A 27,155-nucleotide genomic window follows, 5' to 3' on the forward strand; every position below is an offset into this window, starting at 1 on the left:
TAAAAAGAAAAAAAGATACAATATGATTTGAAAAAAAAAAGTCGGGAAAAAAAAAAAGTGGGGGGGGGGGGGGGGGGGGGTGAAGTAGCGTGGAAGGGGCGAGAGATGGCGTGGCCGTGGCGTCAATTGGAGTTATATTTGTTTGCTTCAATGCGAAATTATGTTTTTAATTTTTGAATATTTTGAGAATTATATATATAGATATCAATAATATTATTATTTAAATTAAAATTTGTCAAATATATCATTTATTTACTATTTTATATAATTTTTTCTAATTTGGGGCCACATTCGGATTTAAATTAAATAACTATTTTGAGAGAAGAAATAAATTATTCTAAATCAAAATAAAGTTTTTGTGTATAGTTAAAAAAAAAAAAAGAAGTATGATTATATATTGTTGGAAAATTTTGAATAGCATCTTGATTTTTCCAAAATTTTTGTGGCTCTACGTAGTTGAGTCACTATTTTGTATTTATTTTGTCACGATTGGCAAGTGGTGCACACGAAATTGACTAATTTTGTACTCTAGTCGAGCTTTATCAGAATCGTGGCCATGCCCCGAGAACTACAAATCTCGTTAAAAAGCCCGGGAGAGCTTAAATAGCGGTTGAAAGCAGTTACAAGAAAAAAGGGGAAGAAATCCCCAGAGTAAAGCAGATGTTGGCTTCTTGGAGGCCCCGGCCCGTTTTATCAACTGGTTGTGGTAATTTCAGGCGTGGGTTTTGCTGCAGAGCTGAGGATCAATCAGTTTCTGTTACTCAACGGCAGATCAAGAAGAAAGTTGTTGTCGTGGGTTCGGGCTGGGCTGGACTTGGTGCTGCTCACCACCTTTGCAAACAGGTATTCTTAAACTATTACTGAGTGCAAGGATTGTGAGCTGTTTCCTTAAAATTTTGTCTTGGGAGTTTGGTTTCAGGGATTTGATGTTACAGTTCTTGAAGGTGGATATGAACTTGGCCCCAAGACCAAGTCTCTCAGTCCTGATGATGCTGGTATTCGAGGTTATCAATTTATCATGTTGCTGACTTTTAGTTCCTCTTGATTTTACCTGGGCTTAAGATATTATACTATGTTGTTGTCCTTCTCCTGTTATCATACTTGTTTTGGTCAAGAAATAGTGATCCTTGTCGAGTAGGACAACTTTCTTACAAGCATTTCATGTTGGTTTGTTGCTAACTATGTTGTAATGAGATTTAGGTTTCTGGTATCCCTACCGTAATATATTTAATCTAGTCGACGAGCTTGGTCTTAAACCCTTTACAAGTTGGACGAAATCGGCACAATATTCAGAAGAAGGTCTGGAGGTAAGCTGGACTGATATAGTTTTAGTCATGATTTTGCAATATTTCTCTGCCTATTCATTTCCTGTATTTCTTTCAGGAATTACCATCTCCATGAGTTTGTTTTCTTTTCAGGTTGAGTATCCAATATTCCAAGAATCGCCACAGCTGCCGACTCCATTTGGGACATTATTCAACACCCAGGCATGTCTCTGATGGACTATACATAGCTTGTTTTCGAGTAACCTGCAGAATTTTCATAAACCTAATTAAATTACCTTGTGATTGTAGTTTGTTCGCCTGCCCTTCACCGATCGGTTGACATCCCTTCCTCTGATGGCTGCAGGTATTCTCAACCAAAATCTTGTCTGAATTGCTACAAGGATTCTGATATTAATGAGATACATAACTTAGCCTTCAACTATTTCTGTTTGCAGTGATTGATTTTGACAACACAGATGCTGCTTGGAGAAAATATGATCCAAGTAAGCGAATATCTTCGTTACTGTGAACTTTCTCTGTTCATTTGTATTTTTTCCCAGTGGATAAAATTCTTGTGGTAATTTGTTCAAGTACTTGAAATGTTTAGTCACTGCAAGGGAGATTTTGAAACAATTTGGATGCTCGGAGAGGCTGTTTCGGGATGTTTTCGACCCGTTGCTTCAAGTGGGATTGTTTGCTCCAGCTGAGCAATGTAGTGCTGCTGCAACTCTCGGAATGCTATATTATTTCGTTTTAGCAAACCAGGTTTGGTAAACTACTGCAGTTAAGTTAGCAATCCACTTGCTTAGATTGTCACCAACTGCTCTTTTTGGTTTTGGTGTTTGCTCATTTGTTTTATGTGTAGGAAATCTATTGATTGTAAGTTTCATGGACTTGTTCAGAAAAATTTCGATTTGGTATGGTGTCGTGGAACAGTTAGAGATAAAATTTTCCAGCCGTGGACAGAATCCATGAAAATCCAAGGCTGCAGATTTCTGGAGGGTAGGAAAGTAACAGATGTAGTGGTTAATGAGGAAACAGGATGCATCTCTGAAGTTATATGTGAGAAAGAGAGTTTTAAGGCTGATGCCTTTATATTGGCTGTTGGAGTCTCCACCCTGCAGGAAATTGTCCAAAGCAGGTATATTTTCTGGGACCCTCGTTCCATGACCGAATTTCTGGCAACCAAATATTCTAAGACCTGGCAAATCTGCTTATAGTTTTAAGGTCAAGACTTACTTTCAATAATCTACTAGAGCGATGTTAACATCAGTTACCTTTACCTTCTTGTTTGTCATTTAGTTGTAACTTGAAGTTATGTAATTTTTTTAGTGCAGCATTATGTGGAAGAGAAGAGTTCCAGAAAGTCATGAAATTGAACAGCACAGATTTGCTTACTGTTAAGCTTTGGCTTGACAGGAAGGTACCAGTTTCGGCTTGTGGAAGTTTTGACTGTTCATCTTTGAGCTAATACAAGCTATAGGATTTCTGCTCTTATTATACTATTTTTACCAATGACAGGTCAAAATTCCATATGCAAGCAATGTCTCCTCTGGATACGACGGTGCTTGTGCTTGGACATTTTTTGACTTGGGCGCAATATATGATGAGCATAAAGACAGTGTGTTAACAATCGTTCAAGCTGATTTAGTAAGAATCACGTGCTGTATCATTAAGTGATTGGCTTTTTCTCAGTTTTGGGAGGATTTCAGGGTCTTGTAGCTCGCTCTAACATCTATGGTTTGGTAATTAAGTGCAGTATCATGCCAATGACTTGTTGCCTCTGAAAGATGATAAAATTGTTGAGAGAGTGATGTCTTGGCTTTCAAGGTGCATCAAGGAGTTTGAAAATGCTATAGTTGTCGATAAAGAAATCGGAAGATTTCCGAAATTCCTCACCCATTATTTCCCAGGTAAGTGCTAATTGACCCTTTACGGGGTCGGTGTTGTTCAATCATCTGGTCTGTATTTATTTTCTTTGAACAATCGTATTTATATTATTCATGGAAGGTTCGTACAAGTACATGATGAGAGGATCTACATCTTTTCCTAACTTGTATATGGCTGGAGATTGGATAGTAAACCGTCACGGTTCATGGTCACAGGTAAAGGGTATTCTACCATTTTCATTTCAATTTTATAGACTTTTGTTGAGAATGAGCTTATTTGCAACAGGAAAGATGTTATGTGACTGGAGTTGAGGCTGCGAATAGAGTGGTGGAGTATGTAGGCGAAGGAGATTTTGGTAGAATAGTAGGTGTTGAGGAAGACGAAGCGCATATTCAGACACTCAGAACCTTCAATAGAAACCTCAACGACATAAGAGCACAGCTTCCATTCTCCAACTATTTTCTGCAGTGATTTCTGAACACCAAAGTAAATGGAAAAGCCTTTGCCTTTTGGACCTTGCAACTCTTTATGATATGGCCTCGTCCAATTTCAACTGTAATAACAATGCTATAGAATAGATGGGAAATGGGAGTTGAAAATAATTCTATGTTGTTTCATTCTTGACCATCATATTCATACGTGTTTCCCTTATCCATCATCTGCATTTGGATTTGGACCCACCATCCACCTCTTTCTGCTCTTCACATTTTCTTTCTCCAATACCAAAACACCCCTTCAACCCTTGCATCACTTATAAAATATGTCTTTTTTTTTTCTTTTGTATTCGATAATTTTTTTTTACTTTAATTGAGGCCCTTAACTACGATAATTCATAATAATTTATAAAATTTAATTTAATTGACCAAGTTAAAATTCTATAAATTGGAAATATTGTTGTATTATATAATAATTATTGTATATTATTAGGATATGCGTTCAAATAAATTAAAAAAAACAACTACGGTAGCTGGTAAGTGTAAAATGTACAAGTGATCACACATGGTGAAGTAGATTAGAGTGATTATACATAAGATAATTGTTTAATTTATGCAAAAACACAATAGTAGAATTATTTCACCTCAACCATCACATCTCAGTTTCGTTTTTCCTGCTCTGTCCATCATCTCATCTCTTTCTTCAACTGCCTTCTCTCTCTCTCTCTCTCTCTCTCTCGGATTGGAAAACAACACAGAAAAAGAAGGTGCCACTCTCTCCAGATCCAATTCCACAATCTTCAATTTCAATAGTTTAGAATTCTGTATTAATACCCATTTTTTATGCATATGTCTATTGCATCTGCTTGAATTTTTTCCGATTGTATCATACTTGTGCCGTTTTGGGTCAGTCGTTGGAGTATTTGATGGAGTTGCGTAAAAGATTGATTGACCTTTCCGTCATAGTTCCTGTATATAGTGTGGCCAGCAATTGGTGTTGTTTAGCCGAAGAAATCCGGAGGAATGCATGTTATATTTCTTCCGCAATCGCGCCTGTATTTGCTGCTCAACTGATCGATTTATTCTAATTTTGTGGTGATCCTATCTCAAAACTGGAATGCTTAATAGTTAATGCATGATATCATTTTCAATTAAGTTAGTTGCGGAAGCATGGGAGATACGCTGCTGAGTTGCAGCAAAATTTGTTGCTAGAGCCTCTATCTGATGCAAATTGATTTCCCATTCTAGGTCTTGATGCAGGCGTTGTTGATTAGAAAAAAATATTTTGATCCAGCTATTTGCTGACAGACTATTACTGTTTTCTTATTTATTTATTTACTTATTTACTTTTTTGAAAATATTACTCCTGCTGTCAAATGATTGAACACTGGTAGCAATTTTCTGTTCAGCCAACACATGGATTAGACTGCAGTTTGGAAGATACTCTTCTTTTTGTGTAGTAAGAAAGAATTGGACCACTAGAGAATCTTCTGCAGTTCATGCTTGGCAGATATAAAATATGTAATTTATCTTGTATTGGTGAAACTTCCGCAATCCATGCTTGGCAAATGCAACATATGTAATGTATCTCGTGTTTGTAAGAGGTGATCTTGAGAGATGAGAAGCTGGTTGAAGTGTGTTGTAGTTTAGCATCAAACTCTTACTACAAAATAATTTTGGTTGACTCACTTTTTTCCCCCCTGTTTGGTCTGGAATGTATGTTGATTTTGTAGGTTAGAATATGGGTGCGGAAAATAACATTGACATGGAAGAGGGAACTTTGGAGATCGGAATGGGTATGTTTCCTTATCTTGTCTCACTTCGCATTTATGTAGATCATTATATTTTGTTTTCCCCCATATAGTTGCTTGTTTCTGGGTAGAATGTAGATGATCCAAGTTTTAGGAACTAGATAGGACCAGAACATTTGTGCAGAAGCTAAAATAGATCTATCATTATATTTCTTACTCAGTATGAAATCGGATTATTTTCAATGTTTGAAAGTACCTGAAGCTCTATAAGCATGCACTAGTCTTGGCTATGATTGCACTTGTTAGATAAGATTCTATGAAATTCCAGAGGTCCACTTGATATTGCAGTCTTTAATCAGACACTTCTGTTTGATCTAATTAATATTGCTGCGCCTACTTGATTTTTGCAGAATATAGAACTGTCTCTGGAGTAGCTGGTCCTCTGGTTATCCTTGACAAAGTCAAGGTAAATGTTGTATTCCCTGTTAGCACTCTTCTTTGTGTATCTCAGCATATACACATACTTCTCTTGGTGTTGTAGATCTGGGAACAGATAATTCAGATGTCTTTCTGAAACAATATAGGGACCCAAGTACCAAGAAATTGTTAACATTCGGCTTGGAGATGGATCAACCCGACGTGGACAAGTCTTGGAGGTTGATGGAGACAAGGCTGTTGTTCAGGTGATGACCATAAAAAGTTCTTTTTGGTCCATTCTTTCGGAGGGTTCATCATGTAATCACTGTCAATATATTCTGAGATCTGTTTACATTTTACTATCTCCAAATTCTCTGTTTCCATTGTTTCATTAACTACATGATTATAATCTCGCTGATTCCCAGACAAGAAGTTAACATGCCTTCTTTTTTGCTTCTTCATCCCCTTCGTAGCTTTAATGTTGATTCTGTTGACCTTCCTGCTTAAGAGATCCTTCTCCTTGAAATTGACTTGTAGATTTTTGCATGTACTTACTTTATGAATCTCAGCAGCTTCAGTCTTTCAGTACTTCTTGAACTTTGAAGAGGAACTCATGCAAGGAACTATATGTTTTCCATTGTGTTTCTTAATCAGGTGTTCGAAGGAACGTCTGGAATTGACAACAAGTATACAACTGTCCAGTTTACAGGAGAGGTAAACTCATTCTTGCCCTTATTTTTCCCCGAGAATCATGCTTATTTCTGTTCTAGTAATGTGAACTGTGTCCTATTGCAAATAATTGTCTGTTTGCTGTTGACTGGATGGGGAAATCATGTGTAGTTTGATCCTTCCCTGTTCTAGTTGAGCAGTAAGAGTCGAGCCTATTTAATGTAAGTCCATAACTAGTGTCAGGAAGACAATAAAAATTTCTCCTATCTCCTTTTCAACAGTACATCTACCAAGAAGTTCTGTAACTATTCTCTCCCTTGTGGTGAAAATACTTGCACAGACTTGTCAACCAGTTGAAAAATAAAATATAATTGAATCTCACTTGATTGACCATGTATTACTTTGATGAAATCTGCTCCTGAGTTTGACGAACTTCAATTTAATATTGCACTTTAGCCCTTCATTATTCAAAATGTGCGGGATTTGGCACTTTTATTTATAAACCACCAAATTCTGCTCTTGATGTATGAAGAGCTTGTATTTGTAGTGCAGTTTAGCTTTTTACTTGTTCCATTATCCGGGGATTTCTTGAATGTGATGTATTACTTACGCAGATAACCACCTTTGCGTGTTTTCTTGCTCACCTGTGCATCATCATTTTTATTCTCATGTTATTTGGTAAAATGGTTAAATGAACACATCTGTTTGCTGCTCTTTCTTTTATCTGTTTTACATTGTTGTTTGATTAATCCTTTACAAAATAGGTCTGATGGGATGAATCGCTGAGGATCAACCTGTCCATGCTAATTGAGCTAGTGTATTATTCTGGATGAAGATTCTTTGAGATTGGGTAGAGAATGGATATTAACTTGAGCAGTGTTGAATTGGTGATGGTTGAGAAAAGGACTGTAGGATGTAGGCACTGGTTTATGAGTTCTTGACTCTGGTGTTCAGGATTTAATTTTGCTGCATCTTTTTTCTCAAATTCTGATTGTATTACTTTTTTATTGTTTGAAATTCTGCTGCCAGTAACAACTTCTGGTACACCTCTGTTTGCAGGTCTTAAAAACACCTGTCTCATTGGATATGCTTGGTCGTATTTTTAATGGTTCCGGGAAACCCATTGATAATGGACCTCCTATTCTTCCTGAGGCTTACTTGGATATATCTGGCAAGTGTTGTTGGAGACATGGAGTACTGAGTAGTGTCCTTGTGTATTATATTCTAGGTCCATGTTTGATGTATTCTTTAACTTGTTGGCTTCAGGGAGTTCTATTAATCCTAGTGAGAGAACCTATCCTGAAGAAATGATTCAGACAGGGATTTCAACTATTGATGTCATGAACTCAATTGCTCGAGGACAGAAAATTCCTCTTTTTTCTGCAGCTGGTCTTCCCCATAATGAAATAGCTGCTCAGATCTGTCGTCAGGCTGGTTTGGTGAAACGATTGGAGAAATCTGAAGACCTACTTGGGGTATGTGACCATTGCTGCTTTGTACCAACATAATAATTGCTTCATTACCTTCATTATCTGATGCTTTTGTTTTGCAGTCGCTTGATATGGTAGAATGTGTACTGCTATTTAATTATAGTCGTCACTTATTGAAGTTGTAGTCTGATTCCATCATACATGGGGATGCCAGATTGATATTGTACAGAGTATAAACTTCTGTTTCTTGTTAAGGAATTTCAATTAAGGGCTAAGGATATGGACAATCGTCATCTGAACCTTTTGGAAAAATTCTTTGCTAGAGTTTTGAACTGCATTTGATATCTTGAGGTGGTTATCCTTATGTGCATGGTTCTTATGATCTACTCTATGCTGCAGGATCATGAAGAGGATAATTTTGCCATTGTCTTTGCAGCTATGGGTGTTAACATGGAGACAGCTCAGTTCTTCAAACGTGACTTTGAGGAAAATGGATCCATGGAGAGAGTGACACTTTTCCTGAACTTGGTAACTACGCCTATCACCTTGTTTGAGACTGATAAATTTTTGTGGAAATCTTGGCTGAGAATTTCTTCTTTTACATTGCCCCCCTTCTTTTTCTAATATCAGTTTTTCTGCAGGCTAATGACCCAACAATAGAACGCATTATTACTCCTCGTATTGCTCTGACAACTGCAGAGTATTTAGCATATGAATGTGGGAAGCATGTTCTTGTCATATTGACAGATATGAGTTCTTATGCTGATGCCCTGCGTGAGGTACTATTTCAATACCATCCTGCTTTCTTAGCTATGTAAATTGATGATCTTCCTTAAATTTCAACGGGTTATTTTAAGAATACAATTTCTCTGTCTTCCATTTTAATATTCATATAAGTATATATTATACCAGCTCAAGTTCAGTATCCCTGTCAAGTTCTAAAATTTCTTTTTTCACATGCTTATTAAAATTGTGGGGGTATGTATTTCTTTGGTAGGTGTCTGCTGCTCGAGAGGAAGTGCCTGGAAGGCGTGGATATCCTGGTTACATGTACACTGATCTGGCAACCATCTATGAACGTGCCGGACGTATTGAAGGACGAAAGGGATCCATTACTCAAATTCCTATTTTGACCATGCCCAACGATGGTGATGCATATATTAACATTCAATATTAACCACCTGGCAATTAATTTGTCCTCTTCAGTTTTTTTTTGAATCAATCTTATTTGTTCTTTTTTTTCTTTTCATTTTTCTTTTCCCATCTTTCATTGGTCAGATATTACACATCCAACTCCAGATCTTACAGGTTATATTACCGAAGGCCAGATATATATTGACAGACAACTTCATAATAGGCAGGTAAGCAGAGATAGATGCTCTCCAGTTACTTTTTGATAAGTCGTATACAACCCGGGCACAGCCTGTGAACAATCATGCCAATTATCTCCAAAATTGTAGACGACTATATGATAAGTCATATACAAACTTTTCCTTTTGTTGGCTGAATAATTTCTTATCATTTCAAATGATCAATTGTGATGCTTAAAAATGGTGGGTTCATTGTTAACATGGTGTAACTTTTCTATGTTACTTTCTTCTTGATGGGTATAAGTAAATTTTTCTCTTGTGAATTGTGCCCCACCATTTGGCTGAATAAATTGTCTGCCTGAATTTACAGATATACCCTCCAATCAACGTTCTGCCATCCTTGTCTCGTCTAATGAAGGTAAGTGGAGAAGGCTTGCAATTTGTTTGGTTTAATCAATGGAGTAAGAATGATAAAGAGGGGTTTCTGGGGGTTGTGTTAAATATTACTGCTTCAATGTTTTGCAGAGTGCCATTGGTGAGGGCATGACTCGTAGGGATCATTCTGATGTGTCTAACCAGGTGGATCATCTAATTTCATTACTCAAGAATTGGTTCCTATACCACTGACTGGGTCAAGCAATTTCATGTTGCTTTTCTATTCACTACATCTATTTGACTGATATCTTCTCTGGATTTATTTTGCTCAGCTTTATGCAAACTATGCTATTGGTAAGGATGTTCAGGCAATGAAAGCTGTGGTCGGAGAAGAAGCACTTTCCTCAGAAGATCTGGTCTGTTTTTCATGCATAAATGCTTTATTTTATCAGTTTCCAGCATATTTACTCAAGTTACTAATTGGACTGTGCATGGATGCAACAGCTATATCTTGAGTTCCTTGACAAATTCGAGAGGAAATTTGTGACACAAGGGGCCTATGACACACGCAACGTTTTCCAGTCGCTGGATCTGGCATGGACACTACTCAGGATCTTTCCTTGGGAGCTTCTTCATCGTATTCCAGCAAAGACACTCGATCAATTCTACAGCAGGGATGCATCTAACTAAAGAGGAGACACAAGCTCTTGCGTTGAACCTGTTGTGGCGTGCCCTTTGTGCTATATTGTTTGATGTGCATTTCCTTTAGTGGATTATCTCCTCTATCTTGTTTGAAATAAGAGTTGCGATCTTAGATGAGCCCACAGAAGCCAAAGCTCTCCGGCATTGAAAGACTTTGATATTCTTTTGGAAGAGAACCAGTTAGATCCTGTAATTTATTTAAATTATTTTGTGACCCTAGAGCATTTGGCTTGATTAGAAGTCCAGAAACATTTTGTGGCAGACGATCTATAGAGCCACTGATATCATTTTCTCAAGTTCAGAAGTTATATGGTTTTTCAGTTGCTGGCCAATTTATGATTTTTCTGCATTATCAGAAATCATATGATTCTTTTAAAAAACAAGATTGCTTCTGGTTTCTCTGTTCGTGGAATGACATCTGAAAGAAAACAATATGTTCTTCAGTGTTATTGTCAATTTCACCCAAAATGTTTTCGAATGTAGTAACTTAAATTTAGCAGCTCATAGGATTTCAACTTACTGAGATGATCTGGGTTAATCCATAAGAGCATGAGATAAAGGGGAACAATGTGGGGATTGTTAAAACATACATAAGTTATTCTATTTTTTCAGCCCGCTTTCGAAGTTCTGGCTACCGGTGGTAATACAACCAAATCAAGGTTTCCAGGATAAGGAGTCCACAGCCCCAACCCTCCTCTACTCTCTCTCAACTCAGGGTGTTTCTTGAACTCTTCCATTGTTTTTGCCCATTCTACTTTAGATGAATGTTCGCGAGTGTGCGGGTGCAGTATAAAGATTGAGTTGTACTCACAATTGGGAAACATGAAAAACTTGAACCTACTTCCTAACCTATGGACAACATATCCGAAGCTTAACTGATCTCTTGGGGTAAATAGGTTAACTTCATTGAACCATAAGCAGCTAAACAGATTACTGAGCGCAGTATGTTCACGTATTATGATGGCTCCTTCAGGTACATCTGCATTTGAAAGAAAAAGGAGTTATCACCAAACAAAGGAAATAACTAGAATCCTACACTTCTCGTTTAATCAGGGCAAAAATTGAACATTGTTAGAATACAAGAAGGGATTCAGCTATGTCATCCAGAGCCGAACGGAAGATCTTCATGTTGTCTTACCACTTAAGGTGCTTTTGTGGCGACTCCAAGGCTCCAGTCCCTCATAACGATATATTTTCATGTGCATATCAATTAGAGGTCGAGCATATCGCTTCCTCCTTTTGTTTGCATCAGCCTCTTCATATATATTTCGATGGTGTTTATGCTGAGCAATAGCAAACGTATTCTTCCCACGCCATAAATATCTGCAAGTTAAGCAGAAAACCACTTGATTGGTTCCTCATCAACACTCAATAACAAACAGTTAGATAATTCTCACTAGATCTCCTGCACTCGTTTCAAATCGGATATAAAAAGTAAAGACTTCAATGAAAATTTTTGTCGAGGCATCAAGAACAGGACCTCGATAATCATGCAGAATTTGTTGCTGTGGATAGTGATAAGAAGTATCTCTTATACATGGAGATTTAAAATATGCTTTATCATTAACCTCCCCACCTAGAGATTAAAGGATAAAGTATACAGCTAACAATAATATACAATCCCACAAATGAAATAAATGTGCTGAGCTAAACTTTTGTGATAGAGCGCTATCATACCTCTCGAGTAGAAGTAATGGATCAACTATAAGCTCCATTTTGCCATCAATCCAGATGCTGTACTGGGCTTGAGGAAATAGCCTATGGGTTAATATTTTGGGGACCTTCCCATTTCTTCGAGGTTCATCATATGGCTGATGCTTAAGCAAAATCAGACGCCAGATACCAACCCATTGCCCTCCATCATTATCCTCTCTCACTGTAACATTAGTTTTGATGAAGTGAAGAGACACTTCATCAACCACCATTAGAAAACAAAATAGACTTTTTGAACGCTTGCTAATATTGGATGGCTGGTGAGGCAAATCATAAGCGTCAAATATGCCAGTTGCAACAACAAATCTACATCTTTTTACATATTCAACATCTTTTGGGTCCATCTCGTCACCACCACCTTGCATAAAACCACAATGCACCTGAAGGCATGATTAAATCACTAGGAGTTAACATCAGGTATATGTAAAGGGCACAGTTAGGGGTTGACTCATTAATCTATGATAGAAGGCTATCGATGCTTCTTTTTGCAGTTCATTTGATTAATTTGAATTTTACTCAAGCATCATTTGCAGTAAACTAAAGAAGAAATGAAAATCAAAACTAGAAAAGTTGGTATAGGTAATTGATCAGCCTAGTTAGAGAATATATTTATAATACCAGGAAAAGAAGATAAGGATTTCAATTCATTTCAAAGAATCTGTGAGCAGTCACTAATTCTAAAAGCAAGAATCAATTCAGCATTATTTTCTTTGTTGGAAAAGGAATTGCCATATCCTAGATTCAGTTTTTCTGGACAAACTAATGCACAAAAACAGTTAACGAACTACGATGATGTCTTGAAATCCAGTGATGTTTTATGCTGATATATCCATAACAGATGCTTAATAACAGAAAATTATCAAGCTGGTTTGAAGCTTTGGTAACAGTTGAACCAATAACATAGTGTATAAATGGTCAGTGAAACTAATGTTGTGGGGTTGGTGGACCAATAGATTACATACAGAAAAGGTTATATCACCTTCATGGTTGGTTTGATTTTGAAGCTTTCCTCTCTTTGCTGCCAGTTCTGATGCCCACCAAAGAGAGGAGAAGATTCAGATCCATTGGTCGAGATGTTGCCTTCCACAATGTAGGACAGTCTCCTGACTACGTTTTCAGGTGTTCTTTCCTCAGGAATAGTTATTTTCTCAGGGTCATCAGCAACAGGGATGGGACACCCTAATTGTAAATAACATGAAACAGTTTCAACATTTTGCTCATTAGAAAATAAGAGAAACCAATAAGAAGAAATGTCGTCTTACGATGTGGTGGTGTCACAAGTCCCATATTGTTTAACATGCCAAATACCTTGCTATCTTTGTTACAGAGGGCTGGAAATCAAACAAATTGATTCAAGAAAACAGTAAATCATCATTAGTCTTTATAGAGAAGGAGAAATAGCATGGTTGCTGGAGCAGCGAGTATTCATCCCAAAGCTAGCAAACCACTGGAACCACATACCATTTTAACTTCGTCAACATTCCAGTACCCTATAAAGGACACATGCATACTTACTGTTAAAGACGTGCATTTGTGGCATATCTTAACTACAGGTCTGTAGTCTATTTAAAGTTTCAAAACTAGTTCCTCAACTTATTGCAATTATTTCTCCAATAATAGCTCCTCAATAAATTTACATCACTTTTGAATTGTGACATCAGAAAATTATAAGCATTTTCATACTATCCCATCATATTACACTTTCCTGGCAGTTATTCATAAATGTACTTGGAGCTTCACATTAAGACTTTCTTCCTAGTGTTTTAGGATTAAAGATATAAGTAAAAACACGTGCCAAATTATCAACCAGCCACAAATTAATGATTCATGAACCAGAAGATCAACAGCCATACTAATACCTTTCCTGTCACCCTTTTTCCGAAGCAATTTTCGAAGACAAAGAAAGACATATTTCCTAAAATCTATTGTTTCATCAACTCAGGACAAACAAAGAGCTCTTCAAACTGATCAATGCGTTAAAATTTCATATCAGAAATGTTGAGAAGATTGCATCACCTGCAAAAGACGCAACAGAAGATTGGCAAGTCCAAATATGAAACAACAAAACGGCGAGAATTAGTAGCATCCAAATAATTCCCGCCATAAGAATTAACCGAACAAAACCCTTTTTCCAAATAATCTTCATCGTGTACTCCTGCGATAATTTCCCACTATATGAAATGCCTCCTTCTGTATCTGCATTCACAGTTTCTCTCAACACGATACACCAAAAAACTCTCCAATATACAATATGAAATGAAAGGGTAAAGTGTACAGTAACATACCTTTTGTATGTTGGTTGTGAGTTCTTCGGGCAGCCCGCAAAGAAACGGACCGCTGGGAATCATTATCCATGAATTAGTGTCTCAAAATAACAGGTCTGCTTATTTATCAGAGGAACGATGAACTATTAAATAGTAGACGGAGGTGAGTGGTGGAGTGACAAAGATCTGATCTTGGGCAGAGTTCTTAGTGTTTTCTTCAAACCAAGAGTAGAAACAGATGAGAGTAGAACGGTAGATCTGTTGAAAAAGAATAAATCTACTCAGTAGTGAGTTTATTTCAGAAAGGTTTATAGCTTGGAGCAATGAGCACTATATGAATGTGAGAAGTAACTGTGTGGTGTGTGTGTGTGTGTGTGTGTCCCCTTTTACTTGGTTGTTAACACAGTACGTCGTCGTTCCATGGGGCGGTCCGGTTTAAGCATGAATGACCCAACTGTTGAATTATGAAGCTTGGTCGGTCCAATACCAGTTAAGCGGGAAAGCCGATTTGCTGTTCACCGCGATTGCCGGCGGCCGCCGCGGCTATACTATCTCCTCATCCTAAGCCTCTAAAACTTGGAAAATCCGTTTCTTCCTCCTTCACCGCGGCGCTTTCGTCGTGGCTGGGTACCATCCATCTGCCACCGTCGCTCTGTTTCTCTTCCCTTTCACGGGATGTTTATCTGGTAAAGTTTGTATGATAATTATGTTCGTATCTTTTCTTGTTTGAAGTAATTGGTCATTGCATTTGATCTTTAGCTTTTAAAGAAAAAGGAAAACGTAGAAAAATGATACATTATTATGGGCCCTTTCTAGTCTTTCTCAACCCGACGTTTGATTGAGCTTCATTATGGGTGGGGTTGTTAAGCACCGTTCAGTGGATTAATTGTAGTTAGTTTTAAGATTTTTGTCCCTGAGACGGGCTGCTCAGATGCAAAAGTGACTTGGTTTAAACATCATAGACGAGACTTAACAAGACTAGACGCATTTCTATTTTCACGAGGAGGTAGCTACTCAAATGAACATTATAACACCGAGCACACACACACACAAACGAACTGTAAGGCGTGCATGGTATAGGCTTTTTACACTTGCATAGGTAGAGGGACACTATCTGTTTACAAGCAATTTGAATCCTCAACTTGTCTGGAACTCATATAATAGCATTTCTTTTTCGCTTTTGTCTGCTACTTTTGCAAGAAACAGCATTTGTTACAAATTCTTCCTTCTGGAAAACCACAATAGTTCCTGATAGTGATGCCTCTGCAATTTGGGGTCTCGAATACGTACTTTGCTATTTTCAAATTAGTTGCACCTCTTTCACTTGTGGCTTTTTGCTGGAAACACATGAGCACTATGATTCTTGGATGGATAGGTTCATTTTTGCTGCCATTTCTACTCCTTCCCACCTCCCTTTCCGTCTCATCTCCTCTTCGTTAGTTGCAGACTCACGATGATGAAGCTGCGATAGGCACTTGAAGTAAAGGATTGGTTCCATTTCTTCCAACATTTCTTTCACATTTTCTGTAAGTTGGCGGACGCTTCTGCTCCAGTGCCCTTTCAGATTTTTCTCCATTCCTTCAACTATTATTGGAAACACATCATCTATCTCTTGTGATGCCATCTTCACAAAACGCTCATTATTCCAGACGTAGAGAGCACGCTCTGCAACCTGAGTTGAAAAACATAAAGGACGTAAGACTGACTAAAAGTTTAAGTGTTGGGTTTGGGGGAAGGAGGGGAATGGAATGATTGTTAGCTGAAATGTTCATGTGTCTTTTCTAATGGCCTTCTTCTACAAACCTCTAGAAATGATTTGAGGAGAAACAATTGGAAGGGGAGGAGCATATGATACGCTTTACCTGTGAATTCCAACTGTTCACACACTTCGTTATTTGTCTACACAAAGGCAGTGCAAGAATCTTGCATTGTTCGGGTGCCATACTCTCTACTAATTCTTCCAGCTCCCCTATGAGCAAAACCTCCTTCTGGCAATTGGTGATCGGCCAATGTCTCAAAATACCTCTAACCACCACCACCCCAAGCATTGGCTCCTTTTCCACAAATTGGTAAATGCAGTAAGCCAACTGCCTGTGGTACGCCTGCATACCTTTTGGCTTGTGCAAGGGAATAAGAACCCTCATCAAGAAAAGCTTGTGCTCTTCCTTTATCGGGACACTAAAACCATTGATGATTGTACCCCAGATCTCCAATAGATCTCCAATCCCACAGTGTTTTTGTTCTGTCTCAAAAATATAGTGCAAGAATACATCACTCATAGCTTTCCTCATGAACGATCTTGAGGGATGGAGCTTGGAATATACTTTGTGGTACACGTTTTTCAAGCTATCTCGTTCCCTTGGATCTTCAGACTGGAAAAGGGTGAGCAAACCGAGAATAAAGCGATCATCAATGTACTCACTAAGTGCCTTAGCTTCCAGGTCCATAACCAACAGGAGTAGAATGTCATAAACTATGTGGAGATGGGGCCAAGCAGTTGTAGGTGTGACTACAAGGTCGTCATCATCAGGCAGTACACTGACAATTGAGGTGCTGGGCAGGGAAAGGGGCCGGAAAAGGTTAGTTGATATCATGGTGAAAAGGGGTGATAGAATTTCATCAGGCAGTGGTTTCTTCAGAGACTTTATGGTGGAAAGCAGCTCCAAAAGTTTGTCCCGCTTCAGATTTTGTTGTGAAGGAGATTCCGAAGGATCAGTGAACGTGTAGGTGTAAGTACAGTAAAAAATCAGCGAAAGAATCCCCTCATTTATTGATTTGCTACGTGGTGTCCTGCCGGAGTCATACTTGGAATCAAGATCAAGAAGAAATCTGAGAGTAGTCGAGTTCTGCTTCGGAGACTCTTTTGGGCTGTTTCTGTGGGCACCCATACTCCTGCCTTCTCTGTCCACCTTTGGAGACTCTTTTGGGCTGTTTCTGTGAGCACCCATACTCCTGCCTCCTCTGTCGTACGCAATGCCAAGAGAAGAGGATGTTTGATGTTATGTCAGGCTTATAATACACTCCTTGCAGTTTCTGGAAGAATAAGGACAGAAACAACGATATTTCATATGTTGAAAAGTATTGGAGAATCCGAAATTTTTTATGCCCTGTTGAGCTAGCACAGGTAAGATAAAAGTCGTTCTTTGTGATGAACCTTTTCTTTTGCGTTTGTTCCTATTTGGGTCAAAAAGCCACATGGATACAAGTACCTCGATTTAATATTTTGGTGAGGCCTGACACATTGTGCAAATGATTAGGGAATATTAGGACAAGAAGACAAACAATGTTGGAACTCAGCCTGGTGCATGTGCGATTACCTACCATCAACCCTGGACATTGCATGAACCTCGAAAGCAAACTTTGTTTATGTCCACCACATACTTCAAAGCTCACACAGAATGTAAACACATACTGTCCCAAGAATTTTGATGGAAAAAATTAGTTATTCGCAAAAGATATACAATTAATATGGGAAAAAAGTGATAAGTTGAAAGAACTGAGAAAAATCAGTTTATTCTGTTGCTTAATATATTTCCTAAAATTGTTTTTTCTCACTATTTTGCCCAATAATCTAGCCAGCAAAACTGTTTGACTGGTATTTTCCTTGCCTTCGTCACCTAAATCCTATTAGGGAGCAGGGTGTAAATTTTTGTTTGGGTCCACCATATTAGCTATGATACTTCGTGCATGACATAAACTGTCCACAGGATCAAATATTTGGCAGCACCCAATTAGGAAATATGCACTGTGTTTGAAATATTGAACTCTTTCGAGTTACTGTCTGTCAAGAATATCATGAGTTTTTTTGGAGATAGAATGTCATGAGTTAAACACTGAAAACTACGAACAAATTCAACAATAACCACGCCATCATTCAGGGGATTTTGCTCAAAACAAAAGCAAACACAGATCACTGCTGAAGAATCCTAGAAATTACACTGACAAATGAAATATCCTATGCATAATGACAGAATCGAAGCAAGACAACATTACACTGATAAACAAAAGAATCATGCATAATGACAGAGTTGAAGCAAGATGAATCCCTCCCTTGTGCAGCATGCATCTACATTACAATCGCATGAGACGCCCTTCTGAGTTATAAAACCTGTGAGGAAATTCTCTATTGCTGATAACTTATGCGCATTTTCCGTAAAATGCAGCTTGCCTTCTAGTTTAATTGGAAATCTTCATCAGTAAGGCAAACAGCAGGAGTTGTGGTCCCAGTACGACAAAATTTCCAACTCAAATGTTTACATTCCCTTCTTCCAGCATTCTGGAACTCACCTGCCATATGTCCCAATCCAAGAAACCCGGCATTTCCAATAATTATAGAGTAATAGTTAAGACATTGTCGAGACAAATAATCACAACACGGCAGCAAAAGAGAATCAACTTATAATAGAGAGAATTAGCTTCATCATCCACACGTTCAGTATATGGCTCTATAGTCCTGAGCAGTAGAGAGGAAATCCGGAAGGTCAGAGCTCACAGAAAATCTGAGCCACCGTTTTTTCTCAGTGTACTTTAAGCAAGGTTGTAGGATAAGCCCTATTAGGACAGCAAACAGGCTAAGACCCATGACTTTGAAAGAAGCTAGGGCCAGAACAACCAATATTAGTAAAGTTGGAGCAATACACATTAGAATTGCTCCAGTGGTACCCACAGGAACTTTATATGGTCGAGATGCTGCTGGATGATCAATCCTTAGCTTGACAAAAGCTATAAATTCCATGATCATTCCAAAACAGTACAAAAAGTTCTCCGCAGCAACAATTTCTTGAAAGCTAAGCCACGAAAGCAGTACTACACCTGAAGCAGAGAACAAAATTCCAACAAAAGGCGTTCCATGGCGAGACCTCCTTGCGAAGCACTCAGGAAGCATCCCACGTTCTGCCATCCCAAGAAGTTGAAAAGAGTCGCTGCTCATCTCAGCCACAAACATCCCCATATTTGATACAGCAGAAGCAACTTGGATCCAAAATCTCAACCAGACCCCTCCAACAATTTTTCCAACATCCGAGAAATATCCATCTCTCCACTCATCACGATTTAGTGGAACAGCCCCAGTGCCAATCGAGAGAGGGAAAAAGTATCCTAGTACAACCAATATAAGGGCATAAAATAGAGCCTTGGGGAGTGTTCGACCAGGATTTTCTACCTCTCCAGCTAGAGTACTAATTGAATCCCAATAGTTCAAATTCCAGAATAGGGTATTTAAGTATAATGCCCAGTTCACATTCTTCAAATCAAGCTCAAACCATCTTGAAGGCTTTAATTTAGGAATTGCTATAACTCCCATACACAAGAAAGGAAGCAGAGAAAATACTCCTAACAGTATAGCAGCCCATCCAACAATGGTTAAACCCCTGTAGTTCATGTAGGTCAGTGCAGCAGTCAGCACCAGAATTGCAACCGTCCGGGGTAAACCATATTCCAGAATTGGCACAGCTGATTTTACATAGTCCAAAAACAAAACAGGATAAAGTGCATTATCAATGACTCCGCTAAGCCACTTCATCCAACCTTGCTGAAATCCCCAAAAAGGACCCAAAGCTGATGAAACCCAAACCACATATCCACCATTCTCAGGGAACATGGTACCCAATTCAGCTGTTACTAAGGCTTCAGGCACACTCCATATAAACGGAAACAGCACAAAACCAAGCAATGCCAAAAAAGGACCAGCTGCCTGGACACTATCTTCAACACCAAATGGCCCCCCAGATACCTCATAAAAAATCAGAAAAACAAGAGGTACAATTGAAACCTTACTAAAAGTTTCCGATTTGGGAGAGACTCCATCCTCCAAACCTACATACTCAGCATCACTGGCTTCCCGCATCTTGATTGTTGTTAGCTTAGTTGATGAACCCCTTTGTTTCTATTTGCAATTCAGGGCAACAAAAGAAAAATTAAACTATATCTAGGGCAGTGAGTGAGCATAAATTTTAAACAGAAGATTTCATTGAAGAAACAGGACCAAAACTCAGAAATGCATGTAGTGAAATATTTCTCTTATATTCAGCAAATTTACAGACACACGCCTAAAAAACCTTGACCGTGAAGAAAAATAAATTGATGAATCCTAACCAAAAAAAAGATCGTCGAAAAGTGAAAATTGCATTCTATTCATCTCGTACAAAATTCATAATAATGCACCCAGGTAAAAAAAAAAAAAAAAGGAAAAAGGAAACAAGAAGAAGAGAAGATGGGGGATCACATAACCCCACAAATCACAATACATTAAACACGTAAATCATAACTAACTCAACGATTATTTTCGAAACATAGAAAATGTTCACTTCCCATATGCATGAATGCATGTTTGATTCAATAAATTTGAGGACAAAATTTTCCGGATGTAACAAGCATAACCCGTACAATACACACCTTGAGGCGGCAGTTGGAGCAATATAATCAAGGAATTAATTAGAAAGCGATATAGAAAATGGTTCAGAAAGTAAAGATGAACAGATAGTTAGGCAACCATGAAAGCAGAGCGCAGAAGTTGCGTGGCAGAGATGAGGTCAGCAAAGGTGGCCACGTTTCAATTCCATGCGAAATGCAGACATTCCCACAGTTGCCGAGTTTCAAGACACAGACGAAGCGTTGTTCTATAATAGAAATTCCGGGCAATCAAAGTTAAGGCGCTTTTTCTTGATGCTGAAAAGTCGGGTTTTTTACTCTTTCAGACGGAACGGAAAACATTCCAAATCCACTTCTTTAACTTCATACCAAATTAACAACCATCAAAAATACCACAAAAACAACAAACAACACAGCACACCTATTATTACTTTACCAAAGGGAAAAAGGGGCATTTGGGCCTGCTTTTTCAGCCCATAAAAATACACCCCCATTTCAATTTTTTTTAAATATATTATTAATTCTACTTCTAACCCCTCATAAAACAAGTTCCTCACATCATTCAAATACCCAGAATTATTTATAATACTGTCCTTACTTAAATTATATGCAGCCAATACAATTATTTTCCTCAATATATTATATCTTACATCCTCAAATATTAGACCTAATAATTCAAACATTTCATCTATTTTATAAAATTACAGATATACGTAACTTTAACAAATATATTTGTGGTTTTATAAAAGACTTGAAGCATTTGTATATTTGGACCTAACTTTAAAGAGTGTTAGTATAATTTACCGTATTTTATATTTTTTTGGTACTATTTGAACGCAATAAATTTAGAATTATATAACAATTAAAACTCATAAGCTCCTTATAGGAATGTCTTTCCTACATTATATTTTATTTTCTAATGCTGACCATAATTTTGTATTGGGACCAAATTGGCGGTATTCATCCGACAGTTAGCAAGTCACTTCAATAAAACCCACACATAATTGTCCAAATTATTCAATCCTTAATCTGCTATCATCAGTCTAGTAGATGTGGAGGCATTAGCCCTTTGCTACGTGTTACAAATTTATGGCCCATTTCTTTCCGTCCAAATAAGATAAAGACATGATCAAATATAAAAATTTCCCACGTTATATTTTTGGTTGAATAATTATTTGTATTTATTGAGGTTTATATGGTATGTGAAGAGCCCAATTGTAACAAGAATACAAGAGAGGTATACTCTACATATGTATTTTTGTTTGAGAGTAGAGTGGGAGAGTTGTTGAAAAATAGTAATTCGATCTTCCCCAGAAAATTTCAACTTCAACGTGTCCCTAAAGACCCTGATGCTGACAAACCACACGCTTCTTCTTAGAAGTAGAACTGTAATCACAATTAAGAGAATACATAAGACAAATTACCTTTGTCCATATGGGCACTTCCTCAACACGTGTCCTCACGTTACCCTTTTCTCCACTGCGCGTGGACCCTACCCCCTCCTTCACTCTCACTCACCTAAATCACTACTCGCAACCAACAATCCCCTCTCTCTCCAACGTACACCGAAATTCTCTGCTCCGCGATAGTAGAACTCTGTTAGAACTCACTCATCAAATATTAATCCTCATTAGGTTTCCTCAATCCTAATCCAACTCCTCTTCTATTATGGAAAACCCTCTTATTAATCACCATAATTTGATTGATTTCCCATTAAGCCCTCAAACCTCACCCTTCTCTAACGCCATTAATCACTACTCCCACGATATAGAGATGATTGCTTTCCAGAGCATGAGCTACACCAGCTTGAAGGACCTGCTGCCTGCGTCCCCACCGTCTACGGCGTCTCCGACCAGCAGTAGCTGGAGGGAGATTCCGATCAAGGATCCTCTAGTGCAGCACGCAGCATGGGCCTACCTGCAGCCGATGGCGGAGGCGCGTGATGAGGAAGACCGATGGTGGAGGAGGTTGGAGAAGAAGTGCTGCTGGTTGTTCAGTTGCTTCAACGACGTCGTGTTGGTGATGTTCAAAGGTAGGTCTGGAGAGAAAGGGAGGGACGATGATCATAGAGTTGACTGAGAGGCCGCATAAACAGTAGACGAAACAAAGCTGGCCTTTTTATCTGAAGCTTTGTTTTACTGGTGATTTTGTTCCTTGGTTTTTTTTCGGAAATTCTCTTTCTAGCGATTTTGATTCATGTGTTTTATATTTTGTGCATATAAAATTTTCATTTATTAGGATATATGCACATATATCTTGTTTTGATGATATTTGAGGTTGGTGTACATAAAACATAAAAACGAACTAATTCATGATTTGAATTACATGACTTATTGATGCAGTTGCCAAGCTACCTAACTGTCGTGTCATCTTTCTTTTTCTTGGATGTTTCGCTCCTCTATACTGCACACGTCGTTTCTTGATTTCTGATTGTTAACCCCACTTTTTTATTTGTTTAGAGCAGTCAAATTAGATCAAACTTATCATATCTAATTTACTTCAATTCTTGCTTCCTGCCAAATTATTTTTTTTATTATATTCATGTTTGACGTTTGCTACGTAAAACAGAAAAGAGATAAGATTGGTAAGAGCAGAAAGTAACACATTGTGTTTAATTAAAGTAGGTAGTGTTATCTTGTACATATTATAATATGATTTTAAACCCTCTGCGGACTTAGATTTTTTAGTACAAAACTAAAAATTCTAACTCCTACCAGATTCGGTCGAGTTTAAATTAAATATATGGTAAGTGTAATATATTTATCGTAAGATTAGTGTATAATTTAAAATAAATTACCAATTAATAACAAATTTGTATTTAATTCGGTGTGATCAAATTTGTTTTGAGTAAGATTCTTTAAAAAAAAAAAAGCATACATTTTTCTTAATTTCAGTGATTCTAATATGCACCAGTGGACCTACACATTTACTTTTTCATGCTTTTAAGGCCGATATTTGATTTTGATTTTAGGAAATAAAAGTATGTTATATGGTGGATTATCAAGTACTGCCATTTATTAAACCAGAAACTTAGGGGTTTTTTTTTTTGGTTTTGTGGGGGGGGGGGGGGGGGGGGTTCGATTCCATTCTCATGTGCTTCGTGGGCTACATCCACCGGTGGGGGGGGGGGGGGGGGGGGTTAAATTCAATAACTGAAGGATGTGAGTATTGTTGATGGCCAAGTCATGAATTATTATTAGAGCATTTTGGTTGAAGGCATTTCAGGATGATGCTTCTCAATATGGGAAAAAGATGATTTCACGTGAAATATCATCTAAAAAAGGATTGTTTCTTGCATCTATCTAACATGGCTTTGCCATCTCTCTTATAAATAGCAATGACGTTGATCGTTTCTATACCCACTAATGGGGTGCACCAGAATTGCCATGACCCACTCTGTATATTCTACCTCCTTCCCTAATATACAACACATTCTCTTTGGCAGATGTGAACATACACAGCATTAATACAAACCAGGCCAGCCTGGTCTCCTAATACCTCACACTTCTTGTCTCCCCCTACAATACGTACATGCATAAATACTACACCTCATATTGGTCAAATTTTTCCATAATTTTAGAAAAATATAATAACCAGTGCTATTTGCCTAATTCTATCACTATGGCAGTACCTGGTGTTTCAGTAATAAACTCCAATTGGCAACAGACAACAATCACCAGTAATCTCCACATGAGCAGCGTCCGTCCTTGAAATGGTGATATATTTTTGAATCTCCTACTACTATCTCTCTGTTAGTAATCTCCGAGATCCTTTTAGTAGCATGATGACAATCTTCGCATATTCTTATATTCTTTCTAATAACCACGGGTTCCCCAATAGACGTGCCAATCAAACCAAAACAAATAGCCAATCTCACACTGTGGCGCATGGGAGAATTGGCTCTTGATCTCAGTAAATCTGGTAGCTTGAACTTATAGGCACTATGAACATACAGGTCTTCACCTACCTTCCTAGAAAGAATATCAAGGACAGCATAGATAATGTTACTCTCAGTTTGTGATCTATCGTGATTGGTGAACTTGTAAGTTTTACCATTGCACTCAACTATGCTGCACCCGGTGGTTCTCTCCAGCCCTTGTTTCTTCATCAAATATCTGACACGCTCCACATCGCCCCATCTTCCAACCTCAGCATACATGTTAGAGAGCAAGACATAGCATCCAGTAAAATCATTATCTAAAGATAAAATGTGGCTTGCAGCTATCTCAGCCAGTTCAAGATTTCTGTGATGTCGACTCGCAACCAATAGAGATCCCCATATTCGGGAAGTTGGTGTCAATGGCATTTCCTCTATGAATCTTTTAGCGTGGTCAAGATTACCCACACGTCCTAACAGATCAAGCATGCATCCATAATGTTCAATTCCAGGATCAATTCCATAATCGCTCTTCATTGAATCAAAATACTTCCAACCTTCATCTACGAGGCCAGCAATGCTACAAGCCGACAAAACAGAAACAAATGTGCTTCCATTTGGTTCCATGCCGTCATTCATCATGTCAAAGAACAGCCTGAAGCAATATGCTCCAAACCCATGAACAGCATAAGCCATGATGATGGTGTTCCATGAAATGATATCTTTAAACAACATATGATCAAAAAAATTTCGTGCAGCCTCAAGATCGCCACATTTCGCATACATATGAATCATTGCATTGGAGATGAATGTACCTGAAGAAATTCCCAATTTATAGATATGACAATGTATCTGTTTTCCCTCCTTTGGTAAGGCTATTTCGGAGTAGGCAGCTAGTATACTCGTAAATGTCATCTCATCAGGTTCACAAGGCTCATGTTCCAAACATCGAAATGCTTCTATGGCCTCTCTGTTTTTGGAGTTCTGCACGTAAGCTGCAATCATGGCATTCCATGATATCAAATTTCGCTCCTTCATCTGAAAAAACACACATTTAGCAAGCGCTACTCTCCCACACTTACCATACATGTCAACCAGAGCAGTGTCCAGTATTAAATGAGGCAGATATCTGTTTCTAATTGCATGTCCATGAATGGCCTTGCCATGTAAAAGAGCTCCAAGTTTTGGGCAGGCTGGGAGCAAGTTAATCAATGTGATAGCATCCGGTCTCACATTGTCATCACCTTGCATTTTCTCCAAACAAGCAAATGATTTTAAGAATTCATCATTCAGTACATACGAACCAATCATTGCATTCCAAACAACCACATTCTTTTGTGAAATTCTATTAAAGAACCTCTCACAATAATCCACCTCACCGCATTTCCCAAACATGTCAATTAGTGAGCTCTGAATCATCGAATCTAGTTGAAGCCCATTTCTAAGCACATGGCAAAATATCTCCTTTCCACTTAACAAACAGAGCTCGAGCACACAAGCACTCAAAGCACTGATATAACTGAACTTATCAAGTTTCAGTCCAAATTTCTGCATTTCTCGGAAAACTATCAAGGAGCTCCAGCCATCCCCAACAGAAACATAGCCACTGATCATCGAATTCCAGGAAACCAAATCCTTAACAGGCATATACTCAAAAACTTTCTTCGAATCCTCAATACAACCAACCTTAGCATACATCACAATAAGCGCATTACATATATAGATATCTACATCAAGTCCAAGCTTTATAATCGTGGAATGAACTTTTTGCCCTTCCTTCAGACCAAAAACCCCAGCACACGCTTTGATCACAAACGGGAAAGTAAAATTATCAGCTTTGATCCCTTCAATTTGCATCCGACAATAAAATCCAATCGCTTCTGCAAACAATCCAGAATCAACTAGTCCCCTGATCATCACATTCCAGAGGAAAGTGCTTGATTTGTTCATTGTCTCAAACATTTGGAAGGCAGTCTCCGAACAGCCCGAATTTACACAAGACAGCAGTCTTCTAATGGATGGAACTGAATTTTCCACTCTCCTAACCAGTCTTCTATCTACTGAGGTGGTGCTTGACTTTGAATCGTGGCGTTTGATTCTAGGTTCATGGTTCTGGGTTTTTATTGTAGCTCGGGTTTTTGCAGGAACCATGTGACATTGTGAAATAGTAGGTTCAATGTGAAGGTGAAAGCTCAGTAGCGCTTTGGCCATTTTCGACGAACAGTTATCAGAGAAGTTCTCGAAATCCGGCCTAGTTGCCGTTAATTCAGTTATTGGCTTTCTTGGATTTCTTCCTCCATTTTTTACGAGCTTATGTGCAAACTCTGTCGAATATCGATGCCCCGTAAAATGTGAAGGATTTGTGGGCCTGGCAATAGAAACTGAAAGGCTGATTAAAACATTTTGGGCCAAAATCAACATTTTTCTGACCCAATTTAGAGTAATCTGACAGCCCAATAGATACTGATTGATGCATTTCATAAGCCATATATATCTAACTATAATTAATCCAACAATTTTTATTTTATCATTCCAATTATTCTTGTTTTTATATTTTATTATTTATTTTTTTTATCAACTTACTACGTTAACTTTATACTGATTATTTTTCAGTCAAATTTTTAATTTATAAAGATCATATGCATTGTATCTGTGATATTTTACATATGCATTGTCCTTAAATAGCATA

At 38.0% G+C, this 27,155-nt stretch overlaps 6 protein-coding genes across 11 annotated transcripts; 2 read left to right on the forward strand and 4 right to left on the reverse strand.

Annotated features, from left to right (window-relative positions):
* Positions 482–3,808, forward strand: LOC105169809. The gene is made up of 13 exons (XM_011090330.2): positions 482–843; positions 920–1,004; positions 1,201–1,307; positions 1,419–1,487; positions 1,575–1,629; positions 1,721–1,768; positions 1,873–2,030; positions 2,168–2,406; positions 2,598–2,688; positions 2,787–2,915; positions 3,025–3,178; positions 3,276–3,370; positions 3,441–3,808. The coding sequence occupies exons 1-13, from the start codon at positions 661–663 to the stop codon at positions 3,624–3,626; spliced, it is 1,599 nt and encodes a 532-aa protein (XP_011088632.1). The 5' UTR covers positions 482–660; the 3' UTR covers positions 3,627–3,808.
* Positions 3,517–10,575, forward strand: LOC105169810 (V-type proton ATPase subunit B1). The gene is made up of 15 exons (XM_020696460.1): positions 3,517–3,641; positions 5,323–5,385; positions 5,751–5,806; positions 5,925–6,023; positions 6,412–6,471; positions 7,486–7,597; positions 7,693–7,901; positions 8,256–8,384; positions 8,498–8,635; positions 8,854–9,004; positions 9,135–9,217; positions 9,537–9,584; positions 9,692–9,745; positions 9,874–9,957; positions 10,046–10,575. Exons 2-15 carry the CDS (start codon positions 5,331–5,333, stop codon positions 10,229–10,231), a joined length of 1,464 nt encoding a protein of 487 aa, XP_020552119.1. The 5' UTR covers positions 3,517–3,641; positions 5,323–5,330; the 3' UTR covers positions 10,232–10,575.
* Positions 10,724–14,879, reverse strand: LOC105169811. 4 transcript variants are annotated; one of them, XM_011090336.2, is made up of 8 exons: positions 14,708–14,879; positions 14,242–14,478; positions 13,973–14,152; positions 13,219–13,287; positions 12,936–13,135; positions 11,921–12,336; positions 11,382–11,566; positions 10,724–11,222 (listed from the first exon to the last, which is right to left on the reverse strand). In XM_011090336.2, the coding sequence occupies exons 2-8, from the start codon at positions 14,309–14,311 to the stop codon at positions 10,852–10,854; spliced, it is 1,491 nt and encodes a 496-aa protein (XP_011088638.1). In that variant the 5' UTR covers positions 14,312–14,478; positions 14,708–14,879; the 3' UTR covers positions 10,724–10,851. The 4 variants fall into 4 exon arrangements, with proteins under 4 accessions (XP_011088638.1, XP_011088636.1, XP_011088637.1 ...); XM_011090334.2 differs by having other exon boundaries at positions 14,630–14,879; XM_011090335.2 differs by having other exon boundaries at positions 14,611–14,879.
* On the reverse strand, positions 15,132–17,625 carry LOC105169812 (serine/threonine protein phosphatase 2A 57 kDa regulatory subunit B' beta isoform-like). The gene is made up of 2 exons (XM_011090337.2): positions 16,083–17,625; positions 15,132–15,892 (listed from the first exon to the last, which is right to left on the reverse strand). The coding sequence occupies exons 1-2, from the start codon at positions 17,166–17,168 to the stop codon at positions 15,575–15,577; spliced, it is 1,404 nt and encodes a 467-aa protein (XP_011088639.2). The 5' UTR covers positions 17,169–17,625; the 3' UTR covers positions 15,132–15,574.
* Positions 18,073–23,049, reverse strand: LOC105169813 (probable polyamine transporter At1g31830). Of its 3 annotated transcripts, none has more exons than XM_011090340.2 (2): positions 22,014–23,049; positions 18,073–20,104 (listed from the first exon to the last, which is right to left on the reverse strand). In XM_011090340.2, exon 2 carries the CDS (start codon positions 20,063–20,065, stop codon positions 18,653–18,655), a length of 1,413 nt encoding a protein of 470 aa, XP_011088642.1. In that variant the 5' UTR covers positions 20,066–20,104; positions 22,014–23,049; the 3' UTR covers positions 18,073–18,652. The 3 variants fall into 3 exon arrangements, with proteins under 3 accessions (XP_011088642.1, XP_011088641.1, XP_011088640.1); XM_011090339.2 differs by lacking the exon at positions 22,014–23,049 and adding an exon at positions 20,614–21,009; XM_011090338.2 differs by lacking the exon at positions 22,014–23,049 and adding an exon at positions 20,711–21,008.
* LOC105169814 (pentatricopeptide repeat-containing protein At4g35130, chloroplastic) lies at positions 24,158–27,002 on the reverse strand. Its single transcript, XM_011090342.2, has one exon. The coding sequence runs from the start codon at positions 26,945–26,947 to the stop codon at positions 24,263–24,265; it is 2,685 nt and encodes an 894-aa protein (XP_011088644.2). The 5' UTR covers positions 26,948–27,002; the 3' UTR covers positions 24,158–24,262.

The sequence above is a fragment of the Sesamum indicum genome, linkage group LG8, assembly GCF_000512975.1.
Source record: "Sesamum indicum cultivar Zhongzhi No. 13 linkage group LG8, S_indicum_v1.0, whole genome shotgun sequence".
Taxonomy (NCBI): Eukaryota; Viridiplantae; Streptophyta; class Magnoliopsida; order Lamiales; family Pedaliaceae; genus Sesamum; species Sesamum indicum.

What these genes read in the sequence shown, in the direction of transcription:
- LOC105169811 (XM_011090336.2), bottom strand. Translation starts at nt 14,311, where the DNA reads ATGGATAATGATTCCCAGCGGTCCGTTTCTTTGCGGGCTGCCCGAAGA. An exon ending in TCACAACCAACATACAAAAG is followed by an intron (nt 14,153 to 14,241) that starts GTATGTTACTGT and finishes CTGTGAATGCAG; the next exon opens with ATACAGAAGGAGGCATTTCA. An exon ending in ACTTGTGACACCACCACATC is followed by an intron (nt 13,136 to 13,218) that starts GTAAGACGACAT and finishes ATTTACAATTAG; the next exon opens with GGTGTCCCATCCCTGTTGCT.
- LOC105169814 (XM_011090342.2), bottom strand. Translation starts at nt 26,947, where the DNA reads ATGAAATGCATCAATCAGTATCTATTGGGCTGTCAGATTACTCTAAAT.
- LOC105169809 (XM_011090330.2), top strand. Translation starts at nt 661, where the DNA reads ATGTTGGCTTCTTGGAGGCCCCGGCCCGTTTTATCAACTGGTTGTGGT. An exon ending in TGATGATGCTGGTATTCGAG is followed by an intron (nt 1,005 to 1,200) that starts GTTATCAATTTA and finishes AATGAGATTTAG; the next exon opens with GTTTCTGGTATCCCTACCGT. An exon ending in CCTCACCCATTATTTCCCAG is followed by an intron (nt 3,179 to 3,275) that starts GTAAGTGCTAAT and finishes TATTCATGGAAG; the next exon opens with GTTCGTACAAGTACATGATG.
- LOC105169810 (XM_020696460.1), top strand. Translation starts at nt 5,331, where the DNA reads ATGGGTGCGGAAAATAACATTGACATGGAAGAGGGAACTTTGGAGATC. An exon ending in GACAACTTCATAATAGGCAG is followed by an intron (nt 9,218 to 9,536) that starts GTAAGCAGAGAT and finishes CTGAATTTACAG; the next exon opens with ATATACCCTCCAATCAACGT. An exon ending in ATTCTGATGTGTCTAACCAG is followed by an intron (nt 9,746 to 9,873) that starts GTGGATCATCTA and finishes TATTTTGCTCAG; the next exon opens with CTTTATGCAAACTATGCTAT.
- LOC105169812 (XM_011090337.2), bottom strand. Translation starts at nt 17,168, where the DNA reads ATGGGTGCTCACAGAAACAGCCCAAAAGAGTCTCCAAAGGTGGACAGA. An exon ending in TGAACAGTTGGAATTCACAG is followed by an intron (nt 15,893 to 16,082) that starts GTAAAGCGTATC and finishes TTTTCAACTCAG; the next exon opens with GTTGCAGAGCGTGCTCTCTA.